The sequence below is a fragment of the Haemaphysalis longicornis genome, unplaced genomic scaffold, assembly GCF_048455015.1.
Source record: "Haemaphysalis longicornis isolate Haplotype H1 unplaced genomic scaffold, Haemaphysalis longicornis Haplotype H1 scaffold_7, whole genome shotgun sequence".
Classification (NCBI taxonomy): domain Eukaryota; kingdom Metazoa; phylum Arthropoda; class Arachnida; order Ixodida; family Ixodidae; genus Haemaphysalis; species Haemaphysalis longicornis.
The window spans coordinates 73,285,030-73,297,786 of record NW_027526422.1 but is presented as its reverse complement, the minus strand read 5'-3'; the positions used below and the strand labels follow the sequence as shown (position 1 = coordinate 73,297,786).

At 48.6% G+C, this 12,757-nt stretch overlaps 1 protein-coding gene across 1 annotated transcript in view; it reads right to left on the bottom strand.

Moving 5' to 3' along the window:
- The window catches only part of LOC144146350 (uncharacterized), a 59,552-nt gene extending 48,177 nt beyond the window's left edge, over positions 1–11,375 (bottom strand). The window contains exon 1 of the mRNA XM_077678305.1: positions 11,121–11,375. Within this exon, the coding sequence (XP_077534431.1) occupies positions 11,121–11,375 (255 nt within the window). The remainder of the gene's footprint in view (positions 1–11,120) is intronic.
- Positions 11,376–12,757: the final 1,382 nt, after the last annotated feature.

Genomic DNA, 12,757 nt, shown 5'->3' with positions numbered 1-12,757 from the left:
ATATTCGTTCAATTAACAAGAACACGGCTTAAAGGGCCGAACTCGTCCAAGGACAAGGATAAAGCTTCAGAGCCAACTTGTCAGCAACGGTAAATAAAGCAGGGAGAAAAAAGTATATCGGCTTGGACGTAGTACCGCTTATAACAAAAGCCAGTTTCTTTTCCCGGTGACATCGCTCTAAAAGAGGTTTATTGTAAGTACTTGCGTACACGGCGAAGCAAGTCAGTCATTAAAACTTTCCCATTGGATATACCATCTGCAAACAGCAGTAGCTAACGGTAAGTGTAAAAATTGTGTTGGGGAGCCCCTTTGATAGAGCCAAATCTTGTTACTACAAACAGCGCATTATACGAATTTCTCAAATTTACGAACATTTTCCAAATCCCCGCCATATTGCTTATATCTTCAATGCAAAAATATTTCAGAACTACGAATTTCAGTATAGCGCATATTTCAGAATAACGTACTTAATTTATTTACACATTTATAAAAGAGGAACATCAGCGTTACGAATGCGGGTAAAGTAACAGCGTCACAACTCTCGCGTGAAAGAGAAACCCCCTTTGCTGTGTGTGTTCCGCCATGTATAGTAGCTATCATCGTCAGCATTTTGAGTGGCAATTGCCAGCGCCAACACAAAGCTGTAGCTCAATGAGCAGTAACCTAGCCAGCCTAACCGCCTTTTCCACTTTTCTCTCTCGTTCCTTTGGGTGTCAGTCGGCGGCCGGCCGGTAGTTCGGTTGTTTCTCAAGGTATTCACGTGGACGTGCAGGTACTTCTCTATTGCCAATTATCCTGTGAGCCTATCAATTCCTCTATGTGCTAAAACGTTCATGAATATCTTGTAATCAACTTTTGTCAAGGATATCGGGCGATATGATGTGACTTGTTTGAGTTTTTCTGTGTTTTCTGTTTTCAGGATTACCATGACCTCAGCGTAGCTGTATGAAGGCGGGAAAGCTTTGAGTTCGAAGGCTTCATTAAACAGAGCGGCTACTAGGTGCTAGCAGGCTAACAAACGTCTTACAAAAGCAGCGCTTCCCATTGGGGCCAGGGAATTTGACCGGATTCAAGCTCTTTGTTGCACTTTGCACTCCATCACGTGTTATTTCCCGTTCTAATATGCCTCTTCTTCTGCCGTCCAGTTCGGGCATTGCGCCCCTGAATTCCTTAGCCCTCCGGACAAACGCGCTTAAAGGGGCCATGAAGAGAAAAGACAACTTTGTGTAATTTGAAAGAACTAGGATTCAGTATCTCACTCCGCTCCATTACAGCCCCAAAAGATTTTTTTAACGAAAAAAAGCAAGAAGTATTTAAAAACTTTCAAATTTTGCGCCACAGTGACGTGTTATGAGCAAGAATGACGTCACACGGGCCAACAATAAAACATAATTTTCAGTGCGTTAACTTTACGTTAGCATTCAAGGGATGCGGTCAAATGGAACTAGAGGCCCCATTACAGACGTCCAGTCATGTGTCATCGCGACAGGTCAGTTAGGCGGCCGCCAATCGCACAAACAAGGTTCCGTGACGTCATAGAAAAGTTGCGGGAAATTGGCTAGGGGGTCGCGACTGCTTCACACGTTTTCTTTCATATCTCCGTTATTTGTTCGAAGATTGCGATGATATTGGTATCATTGTTATCGGGACTAAGCAGTCTTTCTAATAAACCCAACTTGTATTTTGTCTTCATGGCTCCTTTAAACGAGAGGTTTATGCGGGCAAAACTTTTCCAAACCCTTAAATCTGGAAACACATTTAAGAGTTGTCAACGCTGTTCACCGAAAAGAAAACATTAAGCATACTTGAGGCAAAACATCAATGAACAAGTGGTGTTCGCATGGTTCTTCATATTAAAAATAAATATTTGCTTAGCATTTACGGTAGCGAAAAAAGTACACGCTGAAAACAATACTTCAGCCAAAAAATACCAAGAAAGAATGCGGCGAGCCTGGACCTTGTGGCGGCGTTCAAAGTTCAACTGCAGCGAAATGCTTCAATAGATGACGCTCGAGGAATACAAGGCGCAAAAATTGAATTGTAATGGGAAAAAATCGCCCGTGGTTTTTGCGGAAGGAAAAACACAAAAGTTGGAAAAAATTTCAGTATGGTGGGGGGAGAAGAACGAATTTTCGAGGCCGATGAGACGGAAGGCTACTGTCTGTTGGCTACATTTGCAGGGAAGTGAGCAAATACGCAGCCAATTAAAAAAAAAAAATCGGATTCGCAGATGCCTGAAAGGAAAGATACCTTCGCAATTCCGGAAGTCTAAATATTTTGAGAACTGAAAAATAAATCGTTCACGTTCCAGCTTTGAAATTAACGAGTCGCGACTACAACGCCTTCGGTAAGGGGAAAAGAACTGTATTTACATTAGAATAAACACAGAACACCTCAGATCGTCGTACCTCGTTCCTCATCGTCCTGTTCTACTCACATTTGCACTTTACTTCTTTTTCCTCCAGTGAATAAAGTTTCAGCAACCTCCCCACGAGGCGAAAGAAAAGACGGTGGGCGCCTAGGGGATCGACGTTGCACTCGTCTTTGCGCTTATACTTCCACCAGCGTTGTCGTTTTCTGCATGGTCCGTTTGCAGTCATTTCGGGCAAACGGTTGCCTTGGTGGCGTTCTTGCGCCGGTATTTCCAAGTATGGTGAAGTCCAGGAGAATCATTTTTACGGTTGTCATCGCTGGATTGTTCTTCGGAATTTCAAAACGTCGAATCGTAATAGCCACCATTGCTATTGTGACATCCATCATTGCTACTATTTTCCCTCCAAGTTGAGGAGGAGTGCGTCTTCACTAACTGGAAACAGGGCAGAATAAATTCGTCACCATCGGCTGCTTCTTCTTCACCAATGTGCGGCAGGAGCAGCAGCAGAATATGGCTTCTAGTGCGTCTTTGTTCTCTCGCCAAAGATACTTGAGTCATCTCCCCCCTCGCTACCTTTGTAAGCAACCAACCTATCACTCTAGAAAAATGAAAGCCGTTCCACTCAACGTGAAAGCTGTCGGAAGTGCAGAGCAGTGATTCGCCATAATGGTCTGTGGCACCGTTATCCACTGACTGCTGCCACCCATTACGGTCTTCTTCGCCCTGCCTCACTCCTCTCCTGATCAACTGAACTAAAATTTGCCCAACGCATTTCATATTTCCCGTCTTCGCAGTGCTTGCGCGCCGCTTGCCTGAAACTGCGCCAGCGGGAGCTCCGTTCTTTTTGTGCTTGCTTTTCATCGCGCACGAGCCGGCGCCGCCGGCGCCCTGAAGTTTACAGCGTTTTTCTTTGCTAATGCAAAATTCACAGCCGCATCCACGTTCATATAAAAAACTTTTAATATTCGTTACATATATATTTTTTGCCTCAAATATTTCCAATGTTTTCTTGTTTCCCAGTACAACTACCATACTGATTAGTTTGAACATGTTTCACCCATATTGCCCGGTACCATGCATTCTGTTTGTATACTTCTGTTTTGTTTTTACTATCCGTTGGCACCCGGCTGTGTTATCAGCGTTTCAAGAGATGTGTATGCTTTGCTTTCTTTTGAAAACCCGGCCAGAGCCTTAATAAAATCGAAGAATACCTGTCCAACACCAACCGAAGTCCAGCGCGCTTCAACCGTTCGTCGTCAGCTTCCCACACCGATCCCCCATTCGTCGGACAAACGCAGCCTTCACGCGTAGGAGATCCCCCAGCCCACGCAGGGGAAACTAAAAGCGGCAATTTCTTGAGTTGAAGTTGCACAACGTCGGAAAAACGAAAACCCGCCAACTACGCAACGATTAACCCAAGACCGTGATTCACGACACGCCCTCAGCCGGACGACCAGATCCAAACCTGACGTGACTCCCGAACACGACGACACCGACACGACGCGACACGTACCCGAAATGACAGAGCCTTCGGCTGAGAAGACGACAACAATGACGACGCGTAGTGCCCGCCAACACGCCAATACGACACCCCGACGAACCCGAAACTCGAAGAAAGCGTCCTCCGACGCCCAGATGCCAATCGACGACTTTGACGCAGTCGCCCTCATTGACACGGGAGCCGACTACACGGTAATGAGCGGGTCATTCGCGCCTCAGCTGGAGAAAGTTCCGACAACATGGGACGGTCCGCACATACGCACAGCCGGAGGCGATCTCGTAACGCCAAGTGGAACGTGCACATCGCGCGTCACTATAGACGGTGCCACGTACCCGGCTGCGTTCGTCATTTTGCCTGACTGCTCCCGTGACGTAATTCTCGGAATGGACTTTTTGACGGACAACGGCGCAATAATTTATCTGCAGACCAAGTTGATAACTTTTTGCTCCGATCACTCCACGACGCCGCAGCCGAACCCCGAACACAATGCTGCTGTAAGGATCGCCGACGATCACGTCACCCTGCCACCCCGCACAAGCTTGATGATCACCGTTGTTGCGACCGAGTGGGGGCACCCGATCCGAGCTCCGTGGCCTCCAACATACGAGAGGTAGCGTGTATGATGCGAGCGGCCAGCCGCTGTTGCAGCCGTGAAGAAGTCCAGAAGCCGTAGGGTAACTGTTTACTTCATAGCGAGAGGTGAGCCGAAGCCAAAGAACAATGCCCCGAAGGGCGAGGTTACAATACAGAGCTCGAGCAGAGTGACAGCATTGATTCGCTGCTCAAACAGGAATAAATTATAGCGCTCGCCGCTTGAGCAGCTCTATTTATACCCAAAAGCGATAACGGTCCAAACAGCCTTCCCTCTACATTTTGCGCACGCCACGAGAATCACAGACACACACAACGCTCTTTCCAGAGTTCGTAAGCAGTCGATAGCCTCGGCGCACGTTGAGTCCGAGAGAGGGGAGAGAGGAGGACTCCGCTGAGATCGCGGGGCCTCTGTGTCCTTGAACAAATCTCGGCGCGCCGCTGGCAACCGCCGGAGTTTGAAGCGCGTTGACGCGAGGCGTCTGGCCCGGCTTGTCGAAACTTGAATGATGAGTCTCCGACATCAGTGGCGCCTGACTGCTGAAAGGCGCACGCAGTGGCTTCGCCGCACAGCCGAGGAGTGGTGCGGGAAAGTACGGTGGCGCTGGCCGATTCGCCGCACCGTCTACAGTGAGGATTCTGCTTCTGACATCGACGCAATTGTAGAGAGTGACCAAATTTTGCTTCTCGACCGTGGTGTCTCCATCGCAAGAGGCATCGCGCGCTTTAAGCAATGCAAATCCCACGTTTTGGTCACTAACTTCACCGAGGAATACCGGCATCTAAACAAGCGCGCTGCAATTGCGTTCCTCGAAGAAACGCAAGAAACAAGTCAAGTGATCGCGGTCACCATATTTGAACGCGCACGCGCAGATGCTTTCAAGCTGCCGCATCCTTTTGACGTGAGCTCGGCGCTGTCGCAAGAAAACCGGGACAAATTATTGGATTTGCTGCATCGCTACAGCGAGTGTTTTTCGTCGAACTCAAAATTACGTCAGACACCCCTAGCGAAGCACCGAATTATAACTGAAGATGAAGCCCGTCCTACCCGACAGTCACCGTACCGCGTGTCTTCACGCGAGCGGGAAGCCATCCGGACACAAGTCGAAGACATGCTAAGCGACGACATTATACAGCCATCGACAAGCCCGCAGGCTTCTCCAGTCGTACTCGTGAAGAAAAAAGACGACACATTAAGGTTCTGCGTTGAGTACCGGTGACTGAACAAAATCCCCAAAAAGGACGTGTACCGCCTGCCATAAATTGGCGACGCCCTTCCCAACCTCTGCCGCCCGAAGGACGTCTCTTCTATGGATCTTAAGACAGGGTACTAGCAAATTGAAGTGGACGAGAGAGACCGAGAGAAGCCTGCATCCATAACCTGGACGGCCTATACGAGTTAAACGTGATGCCGTTTGGGCTGTACACGGCACCAGCAACGTTTCAGAGGGCTATAGTTGCCCTGAAATGTCACACCTGCCTCGTACATTTCAACGACATAGTGGTATTCGCTCGGACTTTTGACGAACACCTTGCAAGGTTGGAGTCTGTACTCGAGGCCCTTCGTACGTCGGGGTTAACTCTGAAGGCTGAAAAGTGCCGCTTCGAGTAGTAGGAACTTAATTCTTCGGCAAGGTCGTCAACGCCACGGTATTCCTGTCTGATCCGGCAAAATCTTCAGCCATATAGCGAACTTCCCAAGACCGAAAACAAGAAGGGCGTGCGAAGGTTCCTTGTACTGTGGCGCGTACCGGCGCTTCGTTGCAAACTTCACACGCATTGCAGAGGCATTGACGTTCTTGAAAAAAGTATAGCACCCTATACACTGAGGAAACGCCCGAGAGGAAGTCTGCGCCCGTCCTGTCTCTTGTCTTCCTTGTCCCGTCCGTATGCGCAGTTTTAAGTATAAATATGATGAACCAACTAGCCCAACCACACCCTTTTCGAAGAGGAAGAAATCTGCGAGCTGCAACGACGCCTGCAGAGCCTGCTTGCGCTCGCCCATTTCGATGAAAACGCCGAAACAGAAAGACGCGGACGCCGGTAATATAGGCTTGAGTTCCGTCCTCGCCCAAAGGCAAACCAGCTGCAAAAAAGTAATCACTTATGTTATCCGTGGTCTGTAGAAGGTAGAGAAAAACTACCCAGCCTCTGAGAAAGTGTGTTGCCATTATATGGGTGCTTTCAAAATTACGGCCACACGTGTACAGCACACCGTTCAAGGTTGTGACAGACCACCATGCCTTCTGTTGACTCGCCAATTTGAAGAACCCCTCTGGTCGTTTAGGTAGATGGAGCTTGCAGCTCCAAGAATTCGGCGTTACAATAATCTATTAATCCGGTAAGAAACACTCCGACGGAAACTGCCTGTATCGCGACGACCCACCAACCACCCACCACCGCAAGACTTTGATGAAGACGGCGCACTCTTCGGAGTCGTGGCGAAGAGCGACCCAGCTGCACAGCAGCGTGCCGACACTGAGTTAATCGACTACCTCGAAGGACGTGACGGCAGCGTGCCAAGGGCCTTCAAACGTAGCTAACCTGCTTCCAACCTCAAAACCTCCTTCCTTTCGAAGAATAATTTCAATGCAGGAACGAGAACAACTTATCTTCTTGCCATCCCCGCAGACCTTCGGGGCGAAATTATGGAAGCGTGTCACGACGACCCATCTTCCGGATATCTCGGCAGAGCACACACTATTGGAAAAATCAAAGCGAAGTACTATTCGATCCACCTTAGATCCCATGTCTCCCACTACGTGCGGAGCTGCCGCGACTGCCGGCGACGAAAAATGCCGCCGATGAGACCCGCCGGACTTCTGAAACCCATCGCAGTCCCATCGAGGCGCTTCTAGCACATCAGAATGGAACTTCTGGGCCCGTTCCCTACCTCACGATCCGAGCACAAGTGGATTGTCGTTGCGACCGACTCCATGACCCGCGACACAGAGACCGCCACTCTTCCGAGGGGGACTGCGCAAGAAGTCCCTAAGTTCTTTATCCATCAAGTTATGCTGCGACATGGAGCCCCTGAAGTACTAATGGCGGACCGCGGAACAGCATTCACTGCGGAGCTCATGCAAGGGTCCTATGCGACAGCAACACGGATCGCGTGAAGACTACGGCGTATCAGCCTCAGTCGAACGGACTAACTTAACGCCTAAACAAGACAATGGCTGATATGCTGTCTATTAGGTCGACATTGAGCATACATTGGTCGACATTGAGCATTGGGTACTATCATTTTGTTTCAGCCATCGGGAAATGCTCATTTTTCTCGCTGCATATCTTCGGAATGGTGTTTAGAATATTGCTCTTGTAGGAATATATCCTGTTATACACAAGGTGTGTGCTGCAGAAAAGTAGTCCACTAAATGCTGTCTTAAATTTCAAAACTCAGTTTTTTCCAGCAAAAGCCTCTTTTTTTGCGAGAGATTGCCCTACGGCATAATGAAAAGTTTTCCTACGTACAAGACTCTTCATTTTGTAATTTTTTTCCTTAAGTGGGTAGATTTGGTGGTAGTAATTTTGAGACAGTGGGCCATTTTCACCATGTTAAGTGGGCTCATTATTCTCATTTGCACAAATCAGTCGTTTATTTATTCGCGTGGCATTGCAGGGCAAATTGTAGTTTCGCGTGATCCTAGTGAAGTGCAGTAAAGCGACTTTACAGAATGGTGGTATGTAGGAGCCAGTATGCAGGCTGTTTGATTGTTGTTTTTGTGATGATACAGAAATTGTGACGAATTTGGTTACAGGATGGGCTGGCCAAGTTACGCAGAGACAGGGGCAGGTGTAAAAATGGGTGCTGCACCCTCATCGGTTCCTGGCTGTTCGAAAAGTGTGGTTCCATCTGGCTACCTATATGCTATGACTTATCAGCACTACTGTTTTTCTTTTAGGCAGTGTACATTGAGCTGACAACCAGGACTCCCCTGCGTATGACACCAGTTAAATGAAGTCTGCTTTCAGTGGGAACAACCGTATGAAAATACAATAACTAAAACACATTCATTAAAATATTCTTTGTAAAGACGGCAACCACGCCTGCACAGACAAAAGTATGATTCCCTTGTAAAAATGCGAGGCCTTTCTTCAAGTGCTATGGTTAATATGGTTATATTTCATATCTTATTTTGTCTGATGTTTAGTGACTCTTTCCAACAGTTTGTTACTGCATGTAGATTATGAATTTACATAACGATGTCCTCAGCATGGAGCTTTGTAGTTTTGAGCAACTCTAGCTATTTCATAAGATGGGTAGTTTTGCCAAGGCAACAAGAAAAAGAGCTCTTTAATAAGGCTCCAGTTGTTAGTGAGTGTTTGTGTTGTGTTCTTTTCTTCGTCTTGTCAAGTTTGCGATGTTCTTTCATTATGAATGTATACCAACTGCCCAGCTGTAAAGGCTATTGCATTTTAACCCAAATAACCCTTCGGGTCATTACAGGTGCAGATCTCCTGGAAATGCCACTTGAAGATGGGTGCAAGTTCTAGATGGATCCACTCCCACTTAATATTTGGGGCCCTATTCTCTACTGCACAAGTTCCCGGGAAATCTGGGAATTTGCCGGACGTCTTTTCTGATTGGCTTTCAATTTTGGTCACGTGCTTCCGGTTGACAAAGCGGTTGTCTGTGCCTTCGCCATTTTGACGTTTTATGACGTTTACGGACACCCGTTCTATAGTTAGCCTTGTTTCTCTTTACTGAAAGTGCATAATTCTTGGCCGATAATGAAAAACTACACTAAATGAACCGGACATGACAACGCAGGCCTGTCTTTGCTATTCAACAACAATACTGCTTGTAATACTCGCCCTCTCTGTGATTGGCTGAAAAGGCGTGACGTAATTTAAACAGTTGGCGGGAACGATCACGTCATACACTGGCAACTTAAGCCTGCGTAAAAGTGGCGAAATGTTACGTAACAGCTTGAAAGAGAGAGAGAGAGAGAATGGCTTTATTGAGGTAAGGAGGCCAGATGCCCTGGGGGGAGAGAGGTCAAAAGGTAGGGGAAAGAGCAGTTCAGCGGTGCTCCCTGTTCACACAGTTCTCTTTCTCTGCATATTAATGCGCATGTTCGCTGTTCATATGTGGTTCACAGTTCACTAGCTTGTTTTCTTCTCAGTTTTCGCACAGATACCGGGCAGATGGAGCGTGCTTGGTGCACTCCAGGGGAGTCGGACAAGCTGCTACACCATTTTAAAGAGACCATTCTCAAGAGCGCATTCAGTAATCAATTCAAGGGTTGGTGGATCTTCCCGCACCCGGCGTATGTGTTCGGATTCGGATGTAGGTACCGGGCCAATGGCTAAAAGCTGCTCACGGCCTCTGTCGAAGGCGGGACATAGCCAGATTAAATGAAATAAATTTGGTGTGCCATCACAACCACAGTGTGGGCAGTGGTGGAGCTCGGACCCTGCAGGGGCTGTCCATTTGTAAATGACGTGAGGGGTGTAGGCCGCATTGGCGTAGACTTTGTTTGCGAATATTTCCCCCGAGCGTGAAAGAGGCTTTAGAAGGGCGAGGACTCCGTCCGGTGTCGCATCTTGCAAGCGTTGTCTGCTTAGTTTCTTTAGATACCGAAGCCGAAGTTGCCAATCCGACTAAAGGGGGGGAGTTGGTGCGTTGGGAACCGCGGGAGGTGCTTGAAGTCGCTCCCTGGCAGCAGCGTGTGCCGAAAAGTTGCCATGTGCACTCATGGTGTGTCCCGGTGTCCAGGCGATGCGAATCGTGAAGCCTTCTTGTTGTAGGTCGCGTACCGAAGTCAGAATTCGGGTCGCCGTGCTATTAGGCGCGAACGCACGGTTCAGCTCCCGAAGTGCGACGTGGGAGTCCGTGATTATTCTGAACTTCTTAATGGAGAGGGTGGAAGAATGTTCGTCAATGTGCCGGATTGCTCCCAAAATTCCCAGGAGTTCCACTTCTTCCACAAGCCCGTATGTATTGGAGACGTGACGGGATCCATTTATTTGGGGGATATCTGTAGAGGTCCAGGCTATGGCCGCCGTTCTTCCGTCAACCGCAGCGTCCGTGTAAATGTCTGCCTCATCGTCGGCCTTGTCGTTGACGAGGGTTCGAACATACTGCTCTCGGGCAGTTTGATGAGTTCTCCTAATTGGTCTGCGACGCGGGATGCCAATCGAAGGTCGCTCCCACGGAGGAATAGGCGGTGGAAAGTTCATTTGGTTAAAATTACTTTTTAGTTGATCCCATTCAGTAAGCACTCGTCCCTGAGGAGAATGCTCCACATGATTCTGAAATCGCAGCTTTGTTTCCTCTATAAGGGTATGGAGGGGTGGAAGGGGGACCACTTGATGCAGAATGTCGACTCGCGTGAAGTTAGGAAGGCCACTAACCGCACGGAGAAGATGGCGATTTAGCTTGTGAAGGTCATTAACATGGGACGGACGTAGATCATACACTGGGAAGCCGTAGCATAATCGTCCAAGTGCCACTGCGCGAGCGAGCATAGTACAAGCGTGTTGGTGTGCCCCACCATATTTACCGGACAACCGGGTGACCAGGTGTAAAGTAGGGCGCCAGGTCTTCCTAAGTTGGGCTACCCATTGTTTCGGGCTGTTGCAACTGCTAACGGGAAGACCCAGCAGACGAATAGTGCCATTGTGAGACTCTATTAGAGTGTCTCCTACTTGAAGAGAGATGGTCTGGTCCTTATTCGTTGCACGTTTACCGTCGACACTGAGCAGTTGCGTTTTGGCAGTGGATAACTGGAGCTGGAAGCGGGACAAGCTGTTCTCCAGGCTGAAGATTGCAGCTTGCAGTTCACTCTGCATGGGCTCTTTGGAAGGGAAATCGCTGGCCTCGGTCCATATCACGACATCGTCCGCGTAGAAAGCAAACCGGGCGGCAGTGTCTTGCTCCAGAGTACGAGCCACGCGATTCATCGCAAGATTAAAAAGTAGGGGCCCCAAGATTGATCCCTGAGGGACACCCCTATCAAGATAGTAAGTGGTAGGCTGATGTTTCTGGGGGTTGAGACGAATCGGGCGGTGCTGCAGGAAGTTCCGAACCCAGGCTTGAGCCTTCTGACTCGGAAAGGCAAGTGCGAGTTCTTGTAGAATGCCTGGTTGACTAACGTTGTCAAAGGCTTTATGGATATCTAGTGCAAGGACATAGTCAGGCAATTCCTTGCGGGATGTCCTATTAATGACACGTCTGAGCAGCCACAAGTAATCATGAGTGCCAATGTGAGGACGAAAACCTGTGAGTGCAGGATGAAACCAGCCTGTACGCTCGAGATGATAAACAATCCTATTATTGATAAGTCGTTCAATAACCTTACAGATGACGGGCGTTAGTGAAATAGGACGGAGGTTTTGGGGATTGCGAGAATCCTTGCCGGGTTTGGGAATAGGGTGGATGATGGTGACCCGGAGGGAGTCAGGGACCTCCCCTGAGTCCCATAGCTTGTTCACCAATTGCAGTAGAACTTCTAGGCCTTGCGGGGGGAGATTGCGGAGGTCTTGCCACTTGACAAAATCATGGCCCGGCGCCGACTTTGGTCTTCCCTGCGAAATGGCGATCTGTAATTCTCCCATGGTAAAAGGGGAATCAAGTTCTTGAAGTGAGTGGTCGATGTCGATGACAGGAAGAGCCAGGAGAGTAGAAGGATCATCCACAGCATGCGGAAAAAATGTGTGGATAAGGGTGTCTTCTACTTGACGGTAGTCCATTTGAAGACACATCTCGTCCAGTATGGGGAGGCGGGTCTTCGCACGACCACTCATACCGCGAAAAATTCGCCATAGGTGAGCGAGTCCGGTCTCGTGGCCAAGTTCTTGACAGAAATTGTGCCAATTCTCACTTTGAAGCGTAATTTGATATTCCCGAATAACACGGTAATGATGTTTCAACTGCATCAAATGGTGGTGACGTTTGCCCTGTGTTCTATAACGCTTCGTAAGGCGTTCAGCCTTGCGAAGAAGTTGAAACATGTGCGTATCCAGGCGGTCAACTTCAGCGGTACTGGTGGTTGTTTCAGTAGCCGTTAATTTCTTGCCGTTAATTTGAAGCAGTATCGGGTAGTGATCACTTCCCCAGGTACTGTCCAATGTGCGCCATGTCTTCACTGCTCCGGGGGTGGTGATGGTCAAGTCGGGTGCTGTATCGCCCTGGGAATGGTGGAGGCCAATACGGGTGGGGACTCCATGTTCATTGCGGAGTTGCAAGTGCCCGAATTCGAGGGTTTGCTCTAAGAGCCGGCCCCGGCGGTTCGAGGAGGAATAACCCCAGATAGTATTTCGGGCATTAAAATCCCCCCCTATAA